The 25,934-nt window shown below is 52.8% G+C and overlaps 9 protein-coding genes across 9 annotated transcripts; 5 read left to right on the top strand and 4 right to left on the bottom strand.

Moving 5' to 3' along the window:
- Positions 1 to 172: 172 nt before the first annotated feature.
- On the top strand, positions 173 to 910 carry BP01DRAFT_418616 (N-terminal protein methyltransferase; the record flags this gene model as incomplete). Its single annotated transcript, XM_025579343.1, has 1 exon — positions 173 to 910. The coding sequence occupies one exon, from the start codon at positions 173 to 175 to the stop codon at positions 908 to 910; it is 738 nt and encodes a 245-aa protein (XP_025427590.1).
- Positions 911 to 1,612: 702 nt separating this feature from the next.
- BP01DRAFT_394963 (uncharacterized protein) lies at positions 1,613 to 3,270 on the bottom strand (the record flags this gene model as incomplete). The annotated part of the gene is made up of 6 exons (XM_025578363.1): positions 2,740 to 3,270; positions 2,546 to 2,664; positions 2,431 to 2,492; positions 2,337 to 2,362; positions 1,926 to 2,275; positions 1,613 to 1,870 (listed from the first exon to the last, which is right to left on the bottom strand). Exons 1-6 carry the CDS (start codon positions 2,918 to 2,920, stop codon positions 1,613 to 1,615), a joined length of 996 nt encoding a protein of 331 aa, XP_025427589.1. The 5' UTR covers positions 2,921 to 3,270.
- Positions 3,271 to 4,551: 1,281 nt separating this feature from the next.
- BP01DRAFT_305439 (uncharacterized protein) lies at positions 4,552 to 4,983 on the top strand (the record flags this gene model as incomplete). The annotated part of the gene is made up of 1 exon (XM_025572194.1): positions 4,552 to 4,983. One exon carries the CDS (start codon positions 4,552 to 4,554, stop codon positions 4,981 to 4,983), a length of 432 nt encoding a protein of 143 aa, XP_025427588.1.
- Positions 4,984 to 5,379: 396 nt separating this feature from the next.
- BP01DRAFT_327355 (putative TFIIIC transcription initiation factor complex subunits Tfc3) lies at positions 5,380 to 11,446 on the top strand. Its single transcript, XM_025572908.1, has 3 exons — positions 5,380 to 5,549; positions 5,768 to 6,870; positions 6,923 to 11,446. The coding sequence occupies exons 1-3, from the start codon at positions 5,483 to 5,485 to the stop codon at positions 11,318 to 11,320; spliced, it is 5,568 nt and encodes a 1,855-aa protein (XP_025427587.1). The 5' UTR covers positions 5,380 to 5,482; the 3' UTR covers positions 11,321 to 11,446.
- A 568-nt stretch (positions 11,447 to 12,014) lies between these two features.
- Positions 12,015 to 13,331, top strand: cgnA (collagen triple helix repeat protein; the record flags this gene model as incomplete). Its single annotated transcript, XM_025577669.1, has 2 exons — positions 12,015 to 13,019; positions 13,098 to 13,331. The coding sequence occupies 2 exons, from the start codon at positions 12,015 to 12,017 to the stop codon at positions 13,329 to 13,331; spliced, it is 1,239 nt and encodes a 412-aa protein (XP_025427586.1).
- A 77-nt stretch (positions 13,332 to 13,408) lies between these two features.
- BP01DRAFT_418613 (uncharacterized protein) lies at positions 13,409 to 16,792 on the bottom strand. The gene is made up of 5 exons (XM_025579342.1): positions 16,425 to 16,792; positions 15,257 to 16,338; positions 15,201 to 15,214; positions 15,101 to 15,170; positions 13,409 to 14,487 (listed from the first exon to the last, which is right to left on the bottom strand). Exons 1-5 carry the CDS (start codon positions 16,621 to 16,623, stop codon positions 13,519 to 13,521), a joined length of 2,334 nt encoding a protein of 777 aa, XP_025427585.1. The 5' UTR covers positions 16,624 to 16,792; the 3' UTR covers positions 13,409 to 13,518.
- Positions 16,793 to 17,178: 386 nt separating this feature from the next.
- Positions 17,179 to 18,960, bottom strand: BP01DRAFT_164813 (rhomboid family membrane protein). The gene is made up of 3 exons (XM_025570731.1): positions 18,401 to 18,960; positions 17,329 to 18,347; positions 17,179 to 17,278 (listed from the first exon to the last, which is right to left on the bottom strand). The coding sequence occupies exons 1-3, from the start codon at positions 18,867 to 18,869 to the stop codon at positions 17,222 to 17,224; spliced, it is 1,545 nt and encodes a 514-aa protein (XP_025427584.1). The 5' UTR covers positions 18,870 to 18,960; the 3' UTR covers positions 17,179 to 17,221.
- A 1,197-nt stretch (positions 18,961 to 20,157) lies between these two features.
- Positions 20,158 to 21,071, bottom strand: BP01DRAFT_164890 (serine palmitoyltransferase small subunit family protein). The gene is made up of 2 exons (XM_025570732.1): positions 20,385 to 21,071; positions 20,158 to 20,318 (listed from the first exon to the last, which is right to left on the bottom strand). The coding sequence occupies exon 1, from the start codon at positions 20,956 to 20,958 to the stop codon at positions 20,512 to 20,514; it is 447 nt and encodes a 148-aa protein (XP_025427583.1). The 5' UTR covers positions 20,959 to 21,071; the 3' UTR covers positions 20,158 to 20,318; positions 20,385 to 20,511.
- Positions 21,072 to 22,968: 1,897 nt separating this feature from the next.
- On the top strand, positions 22,969 to 25,034 carry BP01DRAFT_368922 (uncharacterized protein; the record flags this gene model as incomplete). Its single annotated transcript, XM_025576525.1, has 2 exons — positions 22,969 to 23,877; positions 23,928 to 25,034. 2 exons carry the CDS (start codon positions 22,969 to 22,971, stop codon positions 25,032 to 25,034), a joined length of 2,016 nt encoding a protein of 671 aa, XP_025427582.1.
- Between the last annotated feature and the right edge of the window lie 900 nt (positions 25,035 to 25,934).

Genomic DNA, 25,934 nt, shown 5'->3' with positions numbered 1-25,934 from the left:
CTTGCCTGAGGCCATGAAAAGGGAACTCAACAAGATGCATCACAAAAAGCCTTGCGCCGCGACAATTTTTCTTTTTTCTTGACCAAGTGTGCGGTTGACCGTCGCAGAATTGGCCCCCCTGTTCTTCCTTCTTTTTTTCTTACCATATCTATCCCCAAACATCTCTTTCAAAATGTCAGAGATAGCACCCTCCCCGGCCACCAACCGGCCCTCCACGCCCCCCGACGCAAAGATCGACCACGCCGCCTCCCTCCGCTACTGGAACAGCGTGCCCGCCAACGCGCACGTCATGCTCGGCATGCTAGGCCAATACCCCTGGTACACACGGATCGACCTCCGAGGCTCGAAAACATTCCTCAACAAAGTGCGCCGGCTGATCCCGGACTGCCCGACGGAGGGTAAACTGGGCCGGGGGGTCGACTGCGGCGCGGGCGTCGGCCGCGTCACCGAGGGTCTGCTCAGCCAGGTCTGCACGACCGTCGACGCCGTCGAGCCCGTCGAGAAATTCACGCAGGTCATGCGCGACTCAGTACTGAAGCGCGACGGCGTGGTGGGCGAGATCTACACTATGGGCTTGGAGGACTGGACACCTGAGCGGCAGTATGATCTGATCTGGACGCAGTTCTGCGTGGGCCATTTGACGGACCGCCAGTTGGTGGAGTACTTTGTACGGTGTCGTGAGGCGCTGACGGCTACGGGTGTCTTGGTCGTCAAGGAGAATCAGTCGACGGATCCCAAGGGCGAGGATATGTATGATGATGAGGATAGTAGTGTGACGCGCACGGATGAGAAGTTCCGCAACCTGTTTAAGGAGAGTGGGTTGAGCGTGTTGGCGTCGGAGTTGCAGTTGGGGTTTCCGAAGAATTTTCGGTTGTTGCCTGTGCGGTTTTATGCTTTGAGGCCGGTCTGAGGAGCTCCTTTATCCCCCAAGGTTGGAGGTCAGGGAAATGTTGAGAATTAATCGGTGGTGAGAGCTATGAGAGGCTCTCGGCATGCTGGATACCTGGCTAATGGTCAGGAAGCATCAGCCGTAGCCGAGCCGGTCCTGGTGACCAAGGGAGATGATATGGGCCTTTAGCCAGCTTGCTAGACCTGTGGTTCTATCGACTACGCCGGCACGTCAAGCGCTACTGGCACGCAAGCGTGCTGCGTTGGTACATCTCCAAGTGTCGCAGGTACGCGCTCTAGAGCAAACGCGATGAGGCGTACCAAATCAATGGGAGTTAATGTGGGATGGATCCCTCGGCCAGTGGAAGTGTACAGTAATGAATTATGATGATGTCATTATACTCAAGGAATATCCCCAGCAAAACAATAAGTCTGAGAAACAAACACACGGTGCAACTATCAGCAAGTCGCTCGAAGCCAAAGGTCTGGGTATCTATATGTACAGTATGGGATCGGCACAGCCGTCGTGAACTCGTCGTAAACGTATTTCGTGATCTTCGGGTGAGGTATGATTGTTGTTGGTTATGGGTAGGCTTCGACAGTCCTGCGTTCAGCTCGCCTTTAATGACATCATGTTGTCGAGAGCAACATGGCTTGACATCGTCGAGTAGGACGAAGCTATGTGTGCTCAGACTGACCAGCTGCACTGAGCCCTGTCTCAAATTCAGGAGTGAGCAGATGGAGTGGATGGTGCGGACTGCTTTTCCCCACGGCCCCACGGGAAGATGTTTGGCAAACGGTCATGGACACTCTCGAGTCGCGTCCGGGCAGACGGCGCATTCGGGTCATCGGTATACGCAATGCCTCCCTCCCCATGGCAAGTGCCCCAGGACTGTCTTTCGCGTCGGAGATCGCTCTGCACCCAGGGTATGGTAATCAAAGTCCAGACTACAGCCCAAGCGAATGGAAGGGTCCAGCCCAGCTAGAAGAGATTGTTAGACTAAAGAGCCATAATAAAGTCAGGTGGGTTGACTTACAGTATAGGCGACCGACTCCTTGACAGTGAAGATGATCGCAGTGATCGCAGCGGCGCATACAACGGAGCCACCGGCCCAGAAGCAGTTCATTTGGAACAACATCCGACGGAAGTATGGGCTGGAAAGGTACCGCGTGCGGAGAGCATATCGATAGATCTGTCCGCCTCCTCCATCGACTGCGACCACATCCTCGATAAGCACGTATAAGGCGGTAGGCATCGTCGAGCCTTTCGGAGTGGAGGAGATTCGGAAGGGTGCTTTCACTCCGCAGACGCGCAAAATATCAAGAGTGAGGTAAACACCACCAAAGTAGAACATAACGGTTGGGAGAACCATGGCCACGAGACGCACTATTATTCCTTTTTGTTAGCTATCTCGAGCCAGAGTCATGACCAGTCGTAATCAGCTTACCATATGGCTCTTGTGGCACAGTTCCACTAGCAGATGTTAGCTCAGGTCCGATGTCCGCGTTGGTCCGCGTTGGTCCGCGTTGGATGCCACTTACATAATTAATTCGATCGCGAGGATCAACCATACAATGGTGAAGTTGATGTGGAAAAAGTCTAGCTACATCCGAGTCAGTATAGCCCTCTCCAGGTCCAGCAGGCAGGAAAACATACCCATCCTTTCTGTGCATTAAGCGGCCGGGCGCGGGAATCTTTGCGGAAGAGGTTATATAATCGATAGAAGTATTCAAACACAGAGACACCTCCCAAGGAGGCAGTCACAATACTAAAGACTGGCTCGTGCAATTAATCAGTACATTTGCGGGGAGTGTTAGGATGGCGCCGAAGAGCGAGAGACTGATACATACCTACGTTATGAGACAGGTCGGTAAGATACCACAGACACCAATATAGGATGAGCGGCTGGGCCATGGTATCAATAACAAAAATGGTCCAGAAGAAGGCAATCGACTTTTTCCTGGTGCGCAACGAGTAAGGGAGCTGAGGCGGCTCCGAGGGGGCCGCACCGACGGTTGCTTCTGGATCCATGAAGAGGGGCGATAGGCGTGGGCAATTTGGTGTCAATCAGTCGGTTATGTGAGGTGACAATGTGACGATGTGATGGTTCAGATTGATAAGGTGATTCTGGGGACAACGCAAGGCATGGCGGGGTGCCAGGTGGGAAAATGGGAGAGTGCGATCAGTCCAGTGTCCAGTGGTCAAGGCTGTATGGAGTGTATGTGTATTCGAGAAAAATTCAATGGGAATTAGAGTAAAAGGACTAGACTATATGGAGATTGACAAGGAGGCAGTGTAAAGGCAAAAAGGGTCAATTATTGATGAACAAATGAACAAATGGCGGCGGGGCGGAAACAACGGCATTAGGGATTTTGTTTTTCTCCTTCGCTGTCTCGCTCTTCTTGACAATTCCGCGAACCGAGTGGTGGTGGTTTTTGGCAAGCCGTGATGCCTGACGTAACCCCCAATGCGGTGATGTCATCCGCCCCGTTCCGGCCGGCATTGATTCCTTTTCCGCACGCATTACTCAAACATTGAAGCATTAGAAAACAACATTTACATCAACAACAACACTGCATATCTTTTCTGCAGCAGCTGATGGTATAAGTGCCCCTGTTGTCTCATCCCTATTGTCATTCTGTCTGTCTACTAAGATGCTGGGGAATCAGGTTCCATCCACAACTTCATCCCCAGCGGTTCCTCTGCTGGTCTGATCCGCCCACCGCAGATATGAATACGAGATTTGCCACTGCTGGCGATAACGCATCCACTGTGACTTCCGTCAATGCGTGCACAACTCATGTCTCATATAGCCCCATACTTCATTTTATGCTCTACTTAATAGTTAATGCTTGAACGGTCTACCACAGGATTAGGTATGTCTTCGATCATTGCCAGCTCCACTTGGACCCTGGCCCGACCGGATGATCAGCAATTGATCGTCAGCATGCATGAAGTCATGCACAATTCGGCCGGGCTGAGTAATTATGCACATTGTGTCTTATCACAAGTAACAAGCAATGGTATTGTTTTCGACCATGGGACGTAGAATGGAGTATACAATTTAGCTATGCTGACAGATTATGGCGTTTGAGCGTTTGGTGTACTTAGATATAGTAGGACATTCAATATGACCTGAGATGTGGAAAAGACTGTGTAACACTTTCTAGTCTCGACAAATGCAGAGAACATGCCTAACCAATGCCTCAATTCCAGCAAGTTACGTGAAGGAACAAAGAACGATGAGGGATAGCTGGACGTGTTCATATTCCAGTGTTACACCCGCATTTGATCCTCCTCTAACACACACAGTGTTCTATAAGACTTATGATCGATAATCTCACTTGCACGCCGCTTCTCACAACTGAATTCCCCAGTCCTTCTTCATTTCACATCCACATCCCACAGGGAGCTGAAGAAGTTCAAAGCATCAGGAATTGAACCCTCAAAGGTCCTTCAACTAAGTCAGAGCTCTTCTAGCTAAAGCTTCACTCGAGGCCGTTACAGAAAGCAAAGGGTTGGCTAACAAAAGCTCGGGATTTTAGACCGCAGGAATGTCTACATCGGAGGAAGAAGGGTTCGAGGCCTGCACTCACACTACCTCACCCTCCGCCTGTGCTGAGTCGATCGATTCTACCTTGCACACAAGCATCAAATCACTCATGAATCCCTCATGCCCATGTGCCGGGGGCAAATACCTCATCCGCGACATGCAGTCCAAACTTTTCATCGCGCTGAACAATGGAGTCCTGGGCTTGCATACTCTACCAACCGACCACCCCGCTAATTATGACTTGGGCCCTTACTGGAACTGCGTTGAAAAGAACAACATGTGGTTCGGTCTGAAGAATACTGTGTCCGGGGGCTTCATAACCTCTAACAACTTCGGCGGATGCGACGCGATGGATTTGAACCACGAAGCAAAACAGTCCTTTTGCCCTCGCCACCAGCCCGATGGGGGCTATGTACTTCTGTTCCGAAGTGGTGAGCGTCTCTCGCCGCTTTCAGTGGTTGGAATGGACAAGAAAAAATTGGAGTTCAAGCATGGAGACAAGGGAGCGAGCTGGGAATTCATCCGTGTTGACTCTCTCTGAGTTAACTCAGCTATGCCATTGTCTCAAAAACAGAACGCAGAGAAAAAGGACCAGAGTAATCGAAAGGATGCCGGGATCGTCTTAGCAAGCCGCTCAGTTTACTAGGTGGAAGGTGGACAGTGTTGCAAGCATTTTATTTGTGTACAATACTTTCCAGCCGTATGCATGATACTTCTGAGTCCTCCTACAATCAATGCCACCAGAACTTGATGATGGTACCAGCCAATGAACGAACCGCTTGCCAACGATGTAGCCACCCTCTCACGTGATAAGAGCAGTCTAATCACGTGGGAAGAGATCCCCAGCTGTTTGGCCTCAACTTTTCCCACCTTTCCTTCATGACGCTGGTTCGATTCGCGCCTCGGTCTCTGCCATTTTTTGTGTCCATTAAAAAAAGAAAACTCCGTTGTCCAGGCAATGGTTTGAGGACGATATCCGCTGCAGGGGATTTTTCCAAATCGAGATTGAAGCAGTGCAAGGCAGTGATTATGGGGATAAGATGGCCCCAAGTCTCCGGGACCTGATTGATTTTCTGCTTGCAGAGATTGCTCTCTGTGGCGACCAAGGTCGGTTTTCTCGTCTTCTTTTCTCGCAGTTTGCTTCAGATGATGCTCCACAACCACCACTAAAACTCAATGCATTGCCCCTGCATCTGACATGCATGTGATTGGATCTACCTTCTTCTACTTGGTATATACAACTCCAATTCGTGTCCATGAATCTCACCTGCCGATTTGACCCGGAAATATCTCCCAACAATGATTGTACTAATAATGCCTTCCAGGTGCATCGCCATCGGATATACTGAAATTCATTGACACATTTTACGCCAGGTTCGCCCAGGATGGCCCTGAGCGCAATCACAGTGTAGACAAACGCTTCAAGGACAAAGTCTGGACTTGGCTAACCAAAAATCCGGAAATCTCTGTGGGGAACAACAGAGAAGGAAACCATCTCCGTCTACAAGACGTTGTGGGGGTTTCAGACGATGGATCTTCCACTAAGGCAGAAGTTCCCACTATGCCATCTGGACCTGTTCGCGTATTTGTCTCAAAGGAGCGGACCTGGTTAGCAATCACCGGTCACGAGCCAGATGAAACCAAAGTCCTGCCAACCGAATTCGCTCTGCTCTCGATCATCGCTTCTCGCAAGCATAATGGTATCGTGCAGACTGACCTGGTCAAGGTCAGTGGCCAAGATAAACGGTCGGTGCCCAAGCGTACAGACGCCCTGCATCAAAAAGGCTACATCGAGAAGCGCGCCATCCAAATCAAGGCTGCGCGGACAAGTCTCTGCACCCTTCGCCGGTTCTTGACAGCAGAGAATGCCATTCAAACCAACGACGATAATGAATTGGCTAATGCGAAGAGGAGAATGATCGACTTCAATGAATTCACGGGAAAACTTTTTGACATCCTTAGAGAATACAAGCTCATTTCTCGCAATGATCTTAAAGCAAAGCTCGGGTTCGCAGACCACTGGCACTGGAGAATTCTGTCTCGGGCGCTACGCAAATTCGAGCGCATTGGGGTCTTGAAGCGAGTGAAGGCGTTGTCTCAGTATGCGCATACGCTGAAAAAATTCCATCCATGTGTCATGCTCATTCGGGAGCCAACGGAGAAAGACATACAGATGTTCCATGAGTTCAGTCGAGGCATCTTGGCCAATCTCGACCAGGAAGACAACGTAGAATTGGATGACGAGCTGGAACAGGAAGATTCAACTCAGGCCTCGCAAGAAGCCGCTCCGAATACCACTTTGATGAAACGGGAGCAACAGGTGGAAGACGCCGGCCGAATTCTGCCCTGTTGGAGTCCAGACCGTAACATCCACAATCTTATTTACGAAACGATAGATAAGGCGGGAACTGCGGGCCTGACCAACCAGGTAAGTCACGGATGGAAAAGCAGTTCGTGGAGATTCACTAAGCCTCGAACAGGGAATTATTAGTAACGGCTTCGGGTACTACTACCGCAGACCACTGGAGAACGCAATTAGTCGTCTTACAGATTGCTGGCAACTCTCCCAGCCTCTGCACCTGCGCCACCTCGCTATAGTGCGAGACACAGCGCTTGAACGGACCATCACGCATTACGTCCATTACACTGCCCTGAGTTTTCAAGAATTAGTCAACGCAGGGGATGCGCTGTGGGAGGCAGTTGAATTCCGTCCTAAAGATGCCAAGGATGATAAGATTCGACCGCCGCCGGTAGATGCTATGCCCCAGTTGGATCAATATGCTTTACCCCTTGAACGCCCTGGAAAGGAAGTGCTCAAGCGCGGCCAAGCTACTCTCCTGGAATGCATCCTCGTGGCCCAGCCGCCGGACTACAATTGCTCAAGCCGTGACCCTGTGGCAGTGAAGCAGGACGATGGATCATATGCAATTCAGCAAAAGCTTAAGGGCTCTGCTGGTGTTGGGATGAGTCCACTGCGCCACAAGCCTACGCCAAGAATCAAAGAAGAATGCCTTGAGGTCTCCGATGAGGAGACACTCGAGGTGAAGCCTGTTAATGGTCGTCGCAAGAAGAATGATCCGGACCGATTCAAAGGCATGTCTGAGAAGGAAAGAATGGAGGCAATGGGGTACGACGAGACCTGGACCGATTACAGCGTATTGCTCATAGAACGACCGGAGCCGGGCGTATACGTGACTCCACGTGGTCGGCGGAGGGCGGCGGGCAATCGACAAGGACGCCCTCGAGTTAGTCGGCTCGCCGTGTTCAAATCTCCAAAGTTGTCATCTTTCCCGTGGTTCCAGTCGGAAAGTGTCGATCCGGACGCTGACACAGCCATCCGTCCCCGTTCGACGCCGCAAACACCGCGCCTGGCCGAGACTCCCACGCCTATGGAAGCAGATGAGGACACGCCACTCGGCTCTCCAGGACCTGCTGCAAGCAAGAAGACGCAGGGAGGTAAGCGAAGCCGACAGAAACGTGATTCGGACGCCGACTCAAGCATTCGTGGCGCACGGAAGCAAAGACGAGTCAACGAGAAACCCTCAGAAGAGGTAGCGTCATCTGTCGATGCAAACAGCAATCCTTCGGTCCAAAGTGAAGAAGGAGACTCGGGCATACGAACAAGTTCCGTGATACTAGAGCAACGCACGGCCACAAAACGGAAGCGAGCGGTGTCTCCCAAAGGAGACCAGCCGGTGCCTGAGGTGGCCGAGCCAAGCAACCCTGATACCGTCGCAACAAGCCGCTCTCCACGAAACAAATCTTTTAGAACGCCTACAAGCGAAGTCAGCCCTTCACCGAAGAAACTTCGCGCAACCAATACCCTACGGAAATGGCTGGCAACATCGCAGACGCCCAAACGTGCAAGTGAGAACCACACCAATGCTGGGCTGGCGGCCGACTCTCCTACTGCCTCTAATGGGGTCGACAATACTCAAAGTATTGAAAGGGCCGTCTCTACGGAGTCTGAAAGGATAGATATCGAGAGCACAGATGCCCAACCAGCTCCAGATCAAGTCGACGTTCCGTCACCTACGATGTCTCAACTTTCACCAGAGAAAGAGAAGGTGAACAGTCCATCACAGCACAACAACGACACGCGCAGAATCAGAGCAGGGAAAGGGGGCTCCGTGGCTGTACTTCGCCGGCAGATTGTTCTGGAGATCATTGACCGGGCTGGAGGAGCCTACCCAATGGGTACAGAGCTTTGGTATCCATTTATGACTGCATGGGCAAAAACCCGCTACAAGGAAATCCCTGATCTCCGCACGGTCAGAACAGTCGTGAAGGGATTGGTTGATTCTGGCAGAGTGAGGCAGTTGACATTCAGTGGACGTGACAACAAAGGCGTTATGGTGACGAAGAACATTGTCTACCAAGCGGAGATGCAGGCCGACGATCCTCTGATCGAGGATCTGCAGAAAAAGATGTTGGCGGCGGACCGATATTACTTCCCGCCAAATGTGGAGATTGACCCCGAGATCAAGAAGAATGGCAGCAAACGCAAGAAAATTGCAGGAAATGAGGGGCGACACCACACGGAATTCCCCGTTCTCCCTGATGCACTCACTGTGCAACTACATAAAAAGCCTGCGTCGGTGGTTGCGATTGAGAAAAGGCGAGACGTGGCCATGCGGAAGGAATTGCTTGAACAGCTGGCTATGGAGGAAGACTTTGATCAATTCAGTGGCTCTGAGATTGTTCGACTCATGACATTCCGACGCCGGGCAGGGAAGAACGGGGCCCAAGGATTAACATCTATCAGCAGACCTCATTCGATGAGCAAGGAAGACAGACAGTCGCGCAGACGCCATGCACTGGCGGGACTGGCTTCTATCCGCAAAATGCGGCGCCTCTGGTCTTCGTTGGCTCCATACTCGATGCTAATGAATACGAGATCAACTTTCCTCTCTACCACTGGGACATTCTCGACGGAAGCTGGTATTCCTGCACTTCAAGCAGCGAAAGACCGTGCCAAGGCAGCAGCAAGAAAGCAAGTACTCATCCCTGCCACTGAAATGCCGCACTCGTTAGAGGACATACTCAAGACAAGGAGGAACACTTTTGACTACTCCACGAGCGATGATCCGCGCGCACGACAGTTCTTTCATGAAACGAACACCATCTCTCGGTGGGAGCTCGAAAACGAGGATCTGCTTGCGCGCAGGAGCTCTGATATCACCTTCATCAATCAAACAGTCCAGAACATGGAAAGCTCTGGCATTGAAAGCGGCATTCGATTCGATTTCGATGAGAGCTTTGGCCATTTCATGGCACCGCGACTGTCAGTGACGACTCGTCAGCGACGCCGACGGTCAGAGGCCGCCTCGGTGGCACCCCCCAATCGCCGTCTAGCCAAATGGGATGAATCCATGGCGGGCGACAACACCAAAGTGATTCTGTCAAGTCAAGATATCAACAACAATCGTAATACATCCTCCAAGAGGAACCGATCTCAAATGCCTCCTGAGATGGTCCGAAGAATCATGGTTGCATTCGCCGTCGTTCGAAGTCTGGCAGGAGGGTCTGATGCACGTAATGTTGACTGGAGCCTGATGTGCCATTGCTTTCCTGACATGGAACAAAGTGTCGTTGTTGAAAGAGGTCGACTCATTCTTAATAAATACAGGTTACAGATCACGAAGATGCAAAGTGACTTTCACGAGCGGTTTCTTGAAGCCTATGCCAAGGATGAAGTGCCTCCCATCAACTACGACGATCTATATAATTACGACTGGGAGGGAGTAGTCGACTGGGCGAGCCATCATCTTGACTTACCCAAGTCTGAGAAGGTTCCTGACTTACCGGCCACGAGGGAGCAGCTTGATAGCATGTTCGATGTCAGGGAGGAGCCGCCAAATGCTGTGGACGAACTGTACCATCTCAGTCAGTCGATCACTCTGAGCCGCAAACGCGCCTTGGCCGCTGGTGTTCCATTTGCCATGCCCCTGAGCCATAAGGCGGGCCGTTGCCAGCTTCGGAAGGCCGAACTGGCGCGTCTGGAGGTGGCCAAGACATGGGTGCGGGCGAACGTCGTGACGCCGGAAGAGACGTACCGCCCGATGGAGGCACGGCAGAGTCTGGAACGACTAGGCGAGCCCATGGTCCACCAGGCGCTGCAGTCGCTGGTTACAGAACGCGCTCTCAACATGAGCAACCGTGGCCGCATCACTCCGGGACGCAACTACGATGTTACCGAATACTTCATGCTTGCTATCAGCAAGCGACGGGCCATTGAGAGTACGCAATTGCGCCGTGCCCATCGATTCAAAACGGAGATCTTGGATCCTGTTCTTCGAGACCAGGGCTATGTGGAGATCGACTGGAATGCGGAAGATGGTGACATCTTGGTGATTATGAACATGCTCTGGGCTGGACGGGTGCTTCTCAAACCGCGCGATCCTCCTCGCGACAAGTACGGATTGACAGAGGGTGGGTATCTGACTCGACAGTTAGACAAGACCAAGCTTCGGTTCACGGTTGACGTCTGGCCGACTGACACGTATGTGTTTGGGAACCCCATCCAGGAAAAGACCAGTGCACTGAAGCCCCCTCGTTTGGCTGAGGAGGTTGATTCAGTGACGTCGTTACCCGCGAAGATTCCGCTGTGGTATGATATCCATGGGGACTTTGTGCGCGTGCTGTGGGATCTGACGGTTGCAGCCGTGGTGGGCTGTGTAGCGACGAGGCCTGGAATCAGCGCCCATGATATTGCAGGGATGGTGAAGCCGACGATGGGAGGATGGGAGGTGCAGTTGTTGTTGGAATGGATGAAGGAGGTGGGAGTTGTGAAGCTGGACTGGACGGGCAGGGCAGAACATGATGAGAATGAGCCAGGCTGGCGAGTGGATGAGTGGTGGTACATGGTGCTGGGATGATCTGCGAGTGAGATGATCTACGAGCTGTAACTATATTGGCGTTGGTCTTGGATGAGGTAGTAGTTTTAGCTGAGGTGTTACTTGCATAGTGTTTGGTTGTATGTATGTAAAATATTGCACTTTGTTACTACAGCAGTACCTGTCTGTTTCGATTAGTTCGAGGGTATTGCACTGAATTCAATTCTCAACTTGGTCTGAAATTCTACTGACGTACTCATTCACTCAGTATCGAAGGCAGCCCTTGACGCCATGACGGGTCTTCCTCTTCTTTTCTCCTCTTCAACTCCCTCGTTTACCTCACTCCCATTAGCATCTCCAAGCTCACCCTCACTCTCCTCATCCTCGTTCTCATCTTCATCATCGTCTCATCCGCGTGCTCACCGCGTGCTCACCGCGTGCTCATCCTCATCCTCATCCTCGTTACACTATCCCACCTCTTCCTCCACTTCACTTCACCCGCATCCACGCAAACGCAAACGCAAACACACATTCCCACAACTTCAATTCTCAACTTCAACTCCAATCTCAACCTCAAACTCGACCTCGACCTCACTCAGTGATTCTCAGTCACAAACCAGCCTCAGCAAATCAAATCAATTCAGAATCAAAGTGGACAACAGAGTCAGGATCAGAGCCAGGACCACCCACATCCCCATCAAATCCAAATCTGCAATCACAACCATACTTCACCGCAATGACCCGCAAGAAGAAAAACCGCCGAACCGGTACCTCGAGCGCCGCGGGCCCCGGCAAACAGCGTCCTGGACCTAGACCCGGGCCCATCCCTTCTATAGAGATCGGAAGCACGGTTTCTGGTAGGGTGAGGCCGTTGGGGAGGACTGTCGAGTTGCCGTATAGGATGGCGGGTGAGGTTTCGGGGTGGAGGGGGCAATCCGGTAGTCGAGCTGGTCAGCAACACCTAGCTAGTCTGGATACCTTTACTCGTGGTGGTCAATTGAGTCAGAATTGGGCTCCAGCTGCTCAGATTGGTCAATTCGGTCAGGGTGGTCAATCCGGTCATCTCAGTCAGAGTATCCACAACCCAGCTGGCCAGCTTGGTCTGATCGACCACAGCGCTCAAAGCAACCAAGCTGCGCAAGCTCATACTCCGCACAACCGCGCTGCAGAGCACAATGCGAACTCCACGAACCCGGTCCGGACCACGCACCACCCCGCAGGGAACGGACACGCTTACCGCGCAGTGATGCATCCGTTGAGCACCGCAACGCACAACGTGTGGGAGTGCCAGTACGTGTGCAGCGACCCGGAGCAATGCGTCTGCTGTAGCGCAGCGCCAGTCCGGTGTGCTGCGGAGCATGACAAGGTCAACCCCATCCCAGCTTACGCCATCGGGTCTCAGCCAGGACGCAGTCCAGCATACACCAACGGCTCCCAGCCAGGACACAGTCTATCTTACGACCCAGCCAACCCCGCGGAGCACAGCCCGGCTAACACCACCACCACACTTAACACCACAAGACCCCCGGCAGGCCGCATTGTCGCAACTCATCCCCAACCCCTAAACGAAGGACCAGGGCCGTGGCCTACGCAAACTGATTTCCAGGGCTCACTTCACGAAGTCACCGCTGGAAGCACGACCCCCGATACGACTCGGGATTGTGTCTTTTGCGGGGGTAATGGGCATTCAACTGCAGAGTGTCCGGAGAGGTGGGGGAATACGGGTTCGCGAATACCGACTGTGAGTGCATCTGGCTTGGTTCTGGTTTGGGGGTGGGATGAACACTGTTGTTGTATGGATGCTAAAACCCAGCTACAGATATGTTGTCCGCGGAGGGAACGAACGAGGCGGAAGCGGGCTGTTGTCAAAGGTATACGGAAGGACTTACGACGGCAGAGGGAGACGCAGAGGCAGGTGGAGGAGGAGCGGGAGAGGCTTGAGAAACTGTTGCTCGAGGATAAGGCTCCGGACTGTGTTGTTTCTCAACCTGCTCAAGAACAGCCAGTGGATCTGGAGGGTGTTCTGCAGCAAATCATTATGGATATGACTTGATCTGCTGAGTACTGTAGATCCTTGGGGGGCTGGCTGGATTTGTTGCGTGGCAGACCGGAACTGAAGTAAATGTTCTTAAGATTGAATGCAGCATTCTAGTAGACATCAAATTGTCATGCCCGCGAAGATACAAATATACGCCTGATAGATATACCGTAACGGCCACCGGATCATGTTCCCTGAGTGGTCACTCGTCTCTGGCGATGCGCCGGAGGATCATGGCCACTAGGGCGATGACGACGCCGATGATGGCGCGGTCGAGCCAGGGGGTATCGGGGGACAACTGTGGTTGTGGTTGTTGCTGGAGGAGTTGCGGTTGAGACGGAGTCTGAACCGGCTGCGGGGCGGTTTCTGGTTGTGACTGAGTTGGTGGCGAGCTGTGTATAATAGTTGGAGGGTGTGTCTCCGCCGTGTCTGTCGAGAGGGCCGTCTGTGCCTCATGTTCATCTTCCACTTTCCTCGTGTCTTCACCCTGTTCAGTACCAGACTCTCTCGCTTCTTCCTCTTTCACCGTACCCCCAGTACCCTCACCCTCACCCTCAGAACCAGAAGAAACCTCCACCCCCCGAGAACGACAATACGCCCACCACCTCTCCATAACCTCCTCATTCGTCCTCCCCTCCCCCTCATTATCACCACCACCACCACCCTCCCCCTCATCATCATCATCATCCTCCCCCACAACCCGCCCTTTACACAAATCACACCTCCACCCCCTCGACCCCCGCGCATACCCCCTCCGAACGTCCTCCCCGACATCCAACCCCCCGACCTGCCCCCTCGCATCTCCATCCATAAACGTCCGCAACGCAATCAACGCCGTGCGAATCCCCCACGCCGGCTGCCATGTCTCCTCATGATGGCCCGAGATACTCAGACAGATCTCCCGGTTGACTTCAAACCGGCCCGAGGGCGTCAGGAACCGGAACGAGGGGGGCCGCAGCGGGTAGGTCGGCGGCAGCACGATGCGGCCGTGGTAGAGGCCCCCGCTGTAGGGGGAGGGGGCGGGCGGGCCCTGGAGGGTGAAGTGCCAGTCGTAGAGGTTGGAGGGGTCGATCGGGGTGGCGTGGAAGGTTGGGTCGGGGTTTTTGAGGAGGTCGACTTGTTCGCGGGTGAGGCGACGGAGGGAGGGGTTCATTTCGCACCACTTTCTTTGCTTTGGAGGTTGTTGTAGGTAATGGTGGATGGGGTTAGGTTGGTTGGCGCATTGGAGTAGGTTGTGATAAGATGTATGTATTGTACTGATGTACAGTATAGCCTGTACTCTGTAACTGAACGGGGGTCTGATGGAGTTCTTCCTTTGTTCGGTTGGTCGTCTTGGTTGTATGCTGTGTTTGGTATGATCAGAACACTTGGAGTAAATGGAAATAGTTGCGGAGTAATGATGGTGAGGGGAAGGAATGAGGTGGGGATATAGTATTAGTTGAATCCGGAGGCACTGAGGAGAGGCCAACTGGCCTGAGGTGTCTGCGGAATGTGGGTCCCAGGAACCATTGCGTAATCTCATAACCAGCCAAATAACTACGGAGTATAGTAACTACGGAGTACTTAGTTATTACTCGGTAGTCTTTAGACTCAGGTACTAAGGAGTAGGTAGTCATCATGTATAATCATCATCCTATCCAGTCTAATATACATCAATCCCAATTCCTCCATTCATACTCTCCCCTGCCCCCCTCATCACTCGCCTCATCATCGCCTCGCCGTGGCGACACCGGTCGCAGCGTCTTCATTGACACCCCCGTACCCGGTCTCTCAGGGTCTCTCACCACATCCAACGGCTGGTGCGGTGTCCACGCAGCAGCACTATTCGCAGCTGTCGCGTCCGCCCCCATCCAGCTCTGGCTGTTGTTCATATTCCGCGCGTACAAGTCCCGGTAATACTGCTGCTGACTGGCCGCCTCCTGCTCCCGTCGCGCCCGCACCCCGTCGCGCGCCTCCAGAAACTTGGCGCTGGGCTCCCAGTGCCACCCGTCGCCCGTCGTGGTACACACGGGGACCGGCCACAGCAGCGGCCGGCGCCCGAACAGATGCAGCAGGTTGCGCTTCCACCCCAGGTCAAACGCATGGGGCATCTTCTCGCTGTCCTGCTCCTCCAGGTAGCTCTGGTAGCGATCGTGCTCGCGCTGACGTTCCATGTCCGCATACGACCGCGTCAATGCCTGCTGCGCCGGACTCAACCCGTCCTGCCCCGACGAGAACTGTCTTGCGGCGCCCGGCGGAGGAGGGCTAGCCTCGTCCTCCCCTTCCTCCGCCCTCGTCACCCCGGGAATCGCATTGGCATGCGCCTCCAGGATCTGGCCCCCGTACTCCTGCAACCGATGTCCCAAACCCCCACCCCCGCTGTTGCCTCCATCCGCGTCGTGCCCCGCAAGTCCCTCATAGCGATGGCGATCCAGCGCCTTCCGCAACGGCGAGACATACCGCGTCTTCTCCAGACACTCAATCGTAGTAACTCCGCGCACAGCCAGACTGATATGCCAGGCGGTGAACCCCGACAGCACTAACCCAATAATCCCGCCCAGCACCGCCAGCAACACCACATTGATGGGCAGCATCTTGTCGAAGTCCACGTACTTGCTGTCGTCGAGCATCTCGTTCCAGATCCACGTCGACGCCACCAGGAAATCCACCCAGCAGAACACCGAGGTGTAGATCAGAAACAACAAAAAGGCTTTGTAGTTGTACAGCCCCACGCAGGTCGCCAGCCAGGGACAGTGGTGGTCCATCTTCAGCACGCACCGCTTGCAGGTCGAGCAGTGGTGCGCGCGGTCGGGCTTGGGACACTGGCACTTCTTGCAGAACCGCGACCCGCCCGTCGAGTTGACCGTGTATGCCGTGTACTGGGGCAGCTCTGTCACCGGGAGCGCGCTGTACTCGTGCTGGCTGCTGCTGCTGCTGCTGCTGGAGGGCTTGAGCGGCGAGCCTGGGTCGGTGAAGACGGCGACCGTGTAGCAGGTGTTGAGGCAGATATACAGGAAGATTCCGAGGAGCGAGCTGGGGATGCCTGTGATGACACAAAACAAAGAAAGAAAAGGAGTGGTCAGAGAATTTGTAGGCTTGTAAAGAACTTCCCCGAGAGCGATCTCTCACCTATCCAGCTGCTCTGCACCGGCTTGAAGCCGACACTGGCTTCCACCCACACGGCCCACGTCGTCAGCCCATACACAAATGCGAGAGGGAAAAATGATGCTGCGGTGCAGCAGTAGCGTTCAATGCGCAGCGCCCACGCCCGTGGCCGCCGCTTCGGCCACGACGGCGATGACGGCGGTGATGCTGCTAAGGTTGCCATGGTTCAGAAAGTGGCCGGGTCGAGCTGCCGATCGATTGGTCTAGAGTGTTTGTATCATGGCAGCCCCAGGGAGAAATAGAAGCAGATTGTACGAAGTGAGATCAGTGAAAAGCAGGAGAAGTAATGAACAAGAACGGGTATATGTCTGCGAGAAGTAAGACAAGAAACGCTGAGAAGGCAGACACGGATGACGGATCATCCATTGGCGGTGATTACGACGCTGTGCGGATGGTTACGGTACCATACCAAGCACTGCACTGCCTGCTTTTTGCCAAACCGAATCCCGCTCCGTCACCGCCACATCCGGCGGTACTTGTAGATCACATGCCGACTATTATTGTCAGTTAGTGTGCCAGTCAACCACACTGTCATCACTCATCGTCACTTCTTCATGATGCATTTGCTAGTCTACCAGAGATACAATATGAACATGGGCTGCTGCATCCAGACAAAGTCAGCCTGCGTCTTCTCCGCCAACGCCGTTATATAATGTATCGGGAAGGTGGAGCCTAATATAGATTGGCAACCAAATCGCACAGGATAATGCAGATAACGCAAAAAGATGTGCCCCAACCGGAAATGCTATATACCAAACACTCTACGTGGAATCCTCCTCTGTCGTGATATTACCCTGCTCGCACCAGTCTTTGACCGGCTAGATAGCTGTTAGTAAGTGATGATTGGGACAGAGGGAAAGAAACTCACCAGGCAACTGAGTCGATAGCACCAAGAGCAGTTCGACTTAGGGTATTTGTAGAAATCAATGATGAGAAGAATGAACCCAACCAGCACGGCGACCAACGCTCCCACTCGCACCAGCCACCAAGCCCACCACAGCGGCTTCCGGCCGCGGAAGAAATTCATGGGACTCGATTTCCCGTCGGATGCCTTAAGGCTGCGTTTGCCCTTGATGAAGTCGATGAGACTCGGGGCCGGCACCACCTTCTGACCCTCCTCTGGGGTAGCTGTGCCCACGCCGCCACTCATGGCCACGTACGGGTTCCGCGCGAGACCAATGCGTTCTCGCAGTGCGTTGGGCGATCTCAGGAGGCAGAGTCCCAGAGCAAGCCCCATGGTGAAGCCGCCAATATGCGAGAAGTTATCCAGCCCTGGCAGAAGTCCCAGCACGAAAGACACACCGATGCCCAGAAGCATGATAACCAACTCAACCCACGGCGACTGGCGTTCTTGCCAACTGTATAGCAGATCCAACAGATCGAGGGCGAGAATGCCAAAGAGCGCCCCGGAGCAGCCGCATGAGGCCTGACCTTGAGCAGCATAATTGCCTCCGAGCACAAACCCCCAAATTCCACTCGCCAAATATACAAGAGCATACCGCCACCACCCGATCATTTTCTCCATCGCAACACCGATTGTCATCTGCGCGAGAAGATTGAAGCCGATGTGAACGAAACCGCTGTGAATGAACATGGGAATGATGAAACGGAACCACTGGTTGGGCTCAGGCTTGTCGTCGAGCGATCCGCCAGCCGTGGGATTCGGCACACCGTTGAAGCCACACAGCTCGGACAAAGTACAATGGGCCTCGGTCGTCGTCGCGTTGGGGCAGGGAAAGAGAACCGTCTCGTTGGTATTCTGAATGCCTGGCGTGTTCTTCATACAGGGGGTGTACCGAGAGCCCATATAAATCTGAAGGTAAGCAGAAGGACCGATCATGACGTTGAACGACGGTTTAGTTTCGATGGGACTTCCCGTAAATTGAGCTGCGCGGGTCAGCGTCGTCCCCTTAACTGTAATGACGGTTTCGTGCGCCTACCAGATTTCACCAACTCCACGATGAAGACAATGATTTGGATCAAAGTGAGCGTATAGGTGACCCAAGCGATCTTCCTCCCAAAGAAACCCTTCTTCTGTGTTCGTCGAGCATTAGGGCGCATAGTCGGCTCGATCTCCTCGGGCGACGGTGGATAATGCGTTTGTTGATGCATCCAGTTCACCGGCGGTGGAGGAGCGTTCGGATATTGGTTGTTGGCCTTCAAAGGAATGTTCTCGGCATATTGTTCACCCTCATTCAGTCTGGCGCCGGCGGCATAGGCTCCTGGATCGGAGCCCAGTGATTGTTGACTATAGTGGAGCTGAGGATCGGAGGCGGTGGGCTGGTAAGGGTGTGTTTCAAAGCCTGGATGGCCAGTTGCTGGGTATTGAGTAGCTAAGTGTGGATTGACTTGTTCGTAGGTTGGCGGATTGCTGCTGTAGCTACTCTGATAGTAGCTGTTGGCCGCCATGTCGAATGGTCCGCCGACTGGCAAAGGGCGCAAGGGGCGGAGGGGCGGAGGGGCAGAGTTGTTGATATCTGACAATCGCGACTGGTAGAGCTAATCCCAGGAGATTTTCCTTTTTTTGTTTTTGTATTCAGATTTATACCCTTGAATGGATGTAAGATCTGCAACAGAAAGAAAGTGGTTGGAATGACCGGGGTAGAGGCAAGCAAGACACAACACAGGCAGGCGGGCAGAAATCACGGGCACGTTTGGCGGCCGAACAAAAAGAACAGGGCTGAAACCGATCAACAATTAAGTGGTGGTCGAGTCCAAAAAACACCCCTGATCCCGACAAGCAAAGCGGTGGATCGCCCCCAACACACGTCGTTGGTTTGTTTGGCTGTGTCAACAATCCTTCCGCACAGTTTTGGGGGATGGTGGAATCAATAAACCACCTGCAACAAACAGTGGGGAAGAGAGATGAAAACAGCAGCAGAGACAAGCTGCAGGTGTGAGTGTTTGTGGTACGGAGTAAAAGGAAGTAAGTAGTTTTAGGGAGAGGCGTCTCTTCTCCGAATGGGCGGGTGCGCCTATTTTTGGGCGGTGATCGCCAAATTCTCATTCGAGCCCGTCATCGTCGTCAGCCATCATGCTAATTCCCGTATGCTACCAGATTCAGCCATTCCCTCAATCAATGCAATCCATCCTCTTCTAAATTACACACACGCCAGCCACCGCTGACTGCGGGCCACGCACACTGCTGGGGCCGGGGACAGTCAGCCTCTGGCTAGGCACGCTGTGGCGGAGTCTTCCTCGTTCTCCTCTCCGATTCTCATTCGTCTACTCGTGCTACAAGACACTGGTACGGCCGATAAAACGTCGTGTCCTTGGCTTGGCGTTCGAGATATTATGGTGGCTGATGCTCCGCTCGAGCTTCCCTTCAACTCCTTCAATGAAGCGGTGACGCTGCACGTAGTCAAGGGGCTCGTGCGTGCCTGATCCCCAGCAGCATTCTGCACAGTCATTGCATCCCACAAGTCATATATGGGATCGTTCCATTCATATTCAATATTTCATATTTCACATTAAGCATTACTCGACATCTGAACGATACCCAATTGGTCTAATCCACATGATAGTCGCCGATACATCAGATGTATGGTGGGGGGTTGAGACCATCCCCTTGACCTTGGACCCAAGAAGCCAAATAAACCCCCAAGATTATAATCGCAGTGACAGATAAATTCCGCAGAGGACCAGAATGGAGGCCCAATATTTCTCCGACGAATTCCGCCTGGGCGATTGTCCTGCACGCCCTGACATGCGTGCGCGCATTATTAGACTCGATGTCTTCCGTTCCAAATCATTAAAGTAGGAAGGGCGCAAACGCGTCGCTACCGATTGTATTTATCATATAGTTCCCAAAACGCCGGTTTGAACTCCGAGTATGAAGCAAATGTGGCACTCGAGAATCTGTCCAAGTTGTTAGTCGACCTTGTCGTGGAATCGCGCAACCACAGTACGCGAGATTTCACTCACCATGCTGGTCGATCCTCGATATCCTTATACCAACATAGCAGTGCAGACGCAAATTATACAAAATAGGCGACAAAGCGAAAAATCAGGAATTGATCTCCTGGGCGGCTCAAGCGCAGACGATACACTTTCAGCTCAAAGCGGCAGACATGGAGTTGACGTGCGAATCGATGATGCCCAGAGCAGCTCCCATTTCTTCTCCATTCTCGCCTGTCAATAGCCAAATGAGCCGGCTGGCCTTCTGGTACAAAAGCGCAGGGAAATAGACGAGCAGGGCCCAGAACAGCAGGGACAGCACAACAATCACAAAAGTATTGGCTACCAGTTTCTCGCCCGGCGTCATGACATACAGCCCGAAAGTAACCTCATAGCGGTAGTACGCCAGGCGAATGCGGTCAGTGATCCGCTGCAGAACGTTTCGGTGGGCTTTCTTCATGGAAAGGTGGCTAACAGTGGAGGTGGAGGTCGACATCGTGGAGGAGTACTTGTTGATTAGCTCATCCACTGCCGCCGGAGCATGGGAGGAGATGTGTGTGGAGGTGGAAGGGGTATAAAACGTCTGCATTTCGGTTGCCATTGTTGCGCGGCTGCTGATATATACGTTGGGAATGTCTAACTCAGGGGGTGTCGAGGCTTCCTGAAGGGCAGCTTCCGATCCTTGCAATTGTCTAGTCCGTAGCCTTGCCGATTGCGCTCCCTTCCGTGACCAACCGAGAAGGCGGGTAAACCTGCGTCAGAAAATTGGTGGTGCTGATATTGGATTTACGTGGGAGAAGCGTGCCACTGTTGTTTTTATGACTGTAGATGACTAGATACTTCTCCGTATGCTATTCAGCACAATTGACGGTGAAGCTCAGAAGTAGCAGTGTGGTCGAGCGAAGTTGGGTTGCGAGACCGTCACCCGATCGTGAAAGTGCACTGATGCAGATCAATAGGATGAGGATCCCACACCCAGGCACAGCAATGAGCTGGTGGTGACAGCAACGAGGCCTCAGGGCACAACTCAAGGAGGCAAGGAGCAGATTCTGAGTCTGAAGAGCTGGAGAGGAAAGCAGGGCAGAAATTAAAGTTGAGAAGAGCGCGAGCAAGAGAGAGAGAGAGAGAGAGAGAGAGGAAGAGTAGAGCGAGTAATTGAAGGAACCGAGTTCGGTAGGGCGCGGATCAAGAAAAGCGGCCCGGAGTTAATGATTGGAAGGACGAACGATTCATCAGGCAATAGTCAGAATTTCTACAAAACTTAACTCGACTCTTTGGTTCTCGTTAGACAGAAACCGAATCTGAGGCTGCTGCTAAGTGCTAAGACCAGCCAAGAGGCATTAATCAAATTCGTGGTCAGCTGTGAAGGATCGCATTTTCAAGGAACGATACTCGGATCAGTTGGTTGCTGAGAAATTAAACCTGCAGTGGGCGCCGCGATGTGCTTGAGGCTTCATGCTGATTGGCCGCAAACGGCTCGCCAGCGTCATCGGTTGGTCTCAAGTGGGAATTCAAGGGAATTCCCGCCCGGGCTTTGGCTCTTTTTTCTCTTCTTTGTCTTGGTTCAGTTTCACTGCAGAATTTACCTGAACTGCTTTGAGAGTCAAGTTAATTCGTGAAGACTTTTCTTTTTGTTTCTCTTTTCTGTTTTCCTGGAAAGGAGAAGTATAGGTTGAGTAGTGGTGCTACATGGAGCTTGTGACTGGAGTTTGCTCAGCTCATGTTTGTCTGAGATGCGGACGAGAAGGGCAGCGAGAAGAGCATCTTAGGAAGAAGAAAGTCACTGATAATTCATGCCTTCTTCAAATCAAGTAATATGGCCCGATCTCAAGCCCTCAGGCAGCACATTCTTTTCGGAAAATCGGCAAGCGGGTGCGGTATCCGATTGCTCGACTGCTCGACTCGTACGCTCCGGAGTAATAATTTTCATTATGGAGTGGACCGGGCTCCGCTTCTGTCGATGGTCTCGATGAATCACAATGGATCTATCCAGCCTTCCAATCGATGCTTCGCGCATGGCATAAATGATGAGTCAGCCACAACGCGAGTCAAGGGGTTGCAACGCTCCAGTTCCAGCCTTGGTTGATGATCGGTGTGAAATTTAACTGCTGTTAAGGCTTTAGCACGAGGATGAAGACGGGAGATCAATCTGGATATGCTTAACGCGATTCTCACTGTCTCTTGATGCTCGTGATGCTCGACAGGAAAACTATGAAGTGTGGCCTGGGCCCTTTATCACTTGGCAACAAATGGGTGTCAGTGGATCCATGACCATGATTGTGAACCTGACGGAGCAGGAATTGTTGAACTTACCTGCACTATAGGTCAACCGGTCAATAGGTGACAGTGAGACCGCGTTTGCAAGTCTACTCTTCATTGTCAGCTTGTGTCACCTACAATGCTAATCGTGATAGTTCTACCTTATCTAGAACGATCGATTCCTCCATCTGCATCTGTTTCACAGTATGGCTGGCCCGGGTGATGTCATCCCCACCCGTTGTCTCAACCGTCCCGCCTTTGACAACCTCCTTCCCCTCCTTTGCTGTCAACATGGGACTTGCATGATCCATCACCAGCAGCACCACCCTCCCCCCATATCCTTCTTATCGCCATGACCGATTCTGACGACCCTCTCGTTCAAGCGTTGCCTCCTGCGACCGACTATTTAACTTACCTGACGTTGCTCGAATACCAATTAACCCCCGCCCGTCTGCCCACGCTGCATAAACTCCTCCAAGATGAGGTGCTGACGACCAACATTGGCTGGGATCTCGTCCAGTTGCTCATACCCATGCTGCCCGAGTCTCTGGATTGTCTACATGATATTGCTCGCTTGGGGAATCCTAGAGAGGTGATCCTCCGGGTTTCAGATGCCTTGATGCAATTGCAACCCGCCGATGACGATAACGATGAGGACCAGCACGGGGAGTCATCACAAGATGTGACCAACGAATCGGAGCCCAAGTCGGATGATGAAGACAAACCCCTCCCTCGCCATATTCTGCAGTTCAATACACTCGTTTCGATGTTGTCGGTGTTGCACTCTCGCATTCAGACCAAGTCACCCAGTCGATTCCTGGCCACGTCTCTGCAAGCCTTGCTCGAAGCGTACACTCTGATGCCCACGAGTGAAACCACAATCGCCTTGTTGGAATTTTTTCGGGATGTATCACCGTCGAAACGTCCGGCCCCACCGCCCAGGGCGGCCAGTGAATCCAGCGTGGTCCGTCTCTCTGAAGCCTCTGCGCCGGACCCGGAAGCCGAAGTTCAGTCGCCGTCCTCTGCTAGTGACAATGAGGCAGTCTTGGTCCAAAGATTCCTGCAGTTTGGCCTGCTCGAAGTCCTTAAGTCTTACCTTCTAAGCCTTGGGGGTCCCTTGGATCCAGGAATGTCGTGGACGATCCGGCTGCAAGAGAAGCTTCATCCTGGATTGCGAATCGCCAGTCAACAGACGCAGACAGACGTATTTGCTCACAATAAGCGCCTAAGGGAGAGAGACTTAATCATTGCCAAGATTACGGTACGTCCCGAGATGGATCCCTGGGCATCACGATCCGCTAACATATTTAGGCACTATCTCGCGATTTTGGTCTGAGTGACAAGCAGCTACTGGAAATCGCCTTGCAATCGCCCGACGACCATCCTCCGCCGCTGGATTTTGATGAGCCACCTCGTAAGGCAGACGAGATTCCCCTTGAGAGACATGGTTCTCTGTTGCTCTTGGCAGCCCGGGCAGCCTCGGCGGAATTATTCTCATCAGGTCAAGTTACTTCGACCGCAGTCTTCCCGGACCTAGCGCGTATTTTCCACAACTTTGTTGGAGGATATAACTCGCCTGATGAAGTGGCTTTTGGGCAACCGCAAGTGTTGCTGGATTCACTACTTGCAATGACGGTCTTTTCAATGCAGCAACCTATTCAGCCACCCGCCACAGAAAAGGAGTTTATCGATTTCGTACTGTCGCTGACAGCATGTACCGCCCGGCAGAATTACAGCTCAGTTCGACGTATCCCGAGCACAATTGTCCAAAGCAATTCCTCGCAGGTTGCCCGGTTTAAACTGATTCGCACGGTTTTGGAAGACGACAGGTTCCAGACTGTCAAGGATAGCGCCGTTGCCTGGCTCAAAGACGGGATCTTGGAAGCATCCAAAGCTTCTGAGACCGACGGCCCATCCGAGCCAAGCCTATTCCTTAATCCGCATTATTTCTCAGTCTTGTTTCCCTCGCTCTTCAATTCGTCCGCTTTGCTCATGAATGTGTCATCTGACCTTGTGGCCTCGTGGATCAAGTTTTCGCAAACCTTGACTCCATCAATTCACGCGGCGCTTAGTTTGTATTACCTTCTTGTCTCGGCACCGAACTTGCGCCGGCAACTGCAACTTGAGAAGACCTACATCTACTTTCGCAACCGCTTCCTGGAGCCGCTGAAGTCATTGTGTCATGCCTTCGAGGCGGACCTCACACAGAACGGTGGCGACGGCAAGATCGAAGCCGCGGTGGGCGAGAGCCTAACACAGATTGGGATGGCACGGTCGGTGGGACTGGTTTCCCATGCGTTGGAGCAGGTAGAGGAGGCGGTCGGAGATGCCTTTGTGCTGAAGAACTCGGAACTCTCCGAACCCAGTGCTGATGATATCGCTCGGGTGGATACAATCCGAAAGGAAACCTCACCCTAGTCCTTCATTAGTGTACATAAACAGTATCACATACGGCGGAGTATATGTCCCCGTGTTCATCATGTACATGAGCATTTTCTGCTTCGTGGTTTCCTGCTTGGTGCTTTCGGGTTGGGATTTTAGTGTGTAGATGGACTGTAACACCTGCATAGGCATATGAGGTTGTTCTTGAGAGGATTGGATTGACGAAATGCGGAGTAGTTCGCAAAAGTCTCGGAATCAAGGATTCAGCTGGAGTGCGCATCCAGCCAGCCACGTCCAAAAATATGTGCGCTGAGGACCTTGGACCGAGCTGGCGCCACTCACGAGACAATAGGTGCTATATTGCAAGCCTGTCCTTGTCGGAGCATTGACGAAATGGGTAGCTCGGTCCTCAAGCCTGCGCTGGTGGTGCGTTGCAGCACAGCCCACCAGACCATCTTGTTACTCAAGATGAGTTCTCCAGTGGGATTCCGTGCTTGGCTTGAATTCGACGATAACCGTAGTTATTCTTAGTTTGGCACGAGTCTGGTAATTTTCTTCTGGTCTGCTGGCTGCTCCAATTGTCTAGCTATGGCGTCTTGCGCGCCAGGGATGCTGGGCTGGATATGACGGGAGATGCAGAACAATGAGACTGGTTGGAGGAGAGAAATGAAGACAACTGAAGACAAACAGCGGAGGAGAGGTGGTTGTCCATCTTGATTGGTCAGCGGCAGTCATGTAGATTAATACCTCATTTCCGCTTAGTTTGACTCCCTTTCGCTCTCCCGCTCCATCTCCCCCCACCCCACCACCTGCAAGGTAAGCGATGGCCATTGTGTCTCCTCTCCCCGCTCCCCACTCGGATTTCTGAATTCTTCACCAGTATCAAGGAATCGAGACTGACGGACTGTCATCTAGCGTCGCGCTAGTGTGCTCTTA

Source organism: Aspergillus saccharolyticus (assembly GCF_003184585.1).
Source record: "Aspergillus saccharolyticus JOP 1030-1 unplaced genomic scaffold BP01scaffold_45, whole genome shotgun sequence".
Lineage (NCBI taxonomy): Eukaryota > Fungi > Ascomycota > Eurotiomycetes > Eurotiales > Aspergillaceae > Aspergillus > Aspergillus saccharolyticus.
Note: the sequence above shows the minus strand (reverse complement) of the source record. Positions and strands in the feature narration are given on the sequence as shown.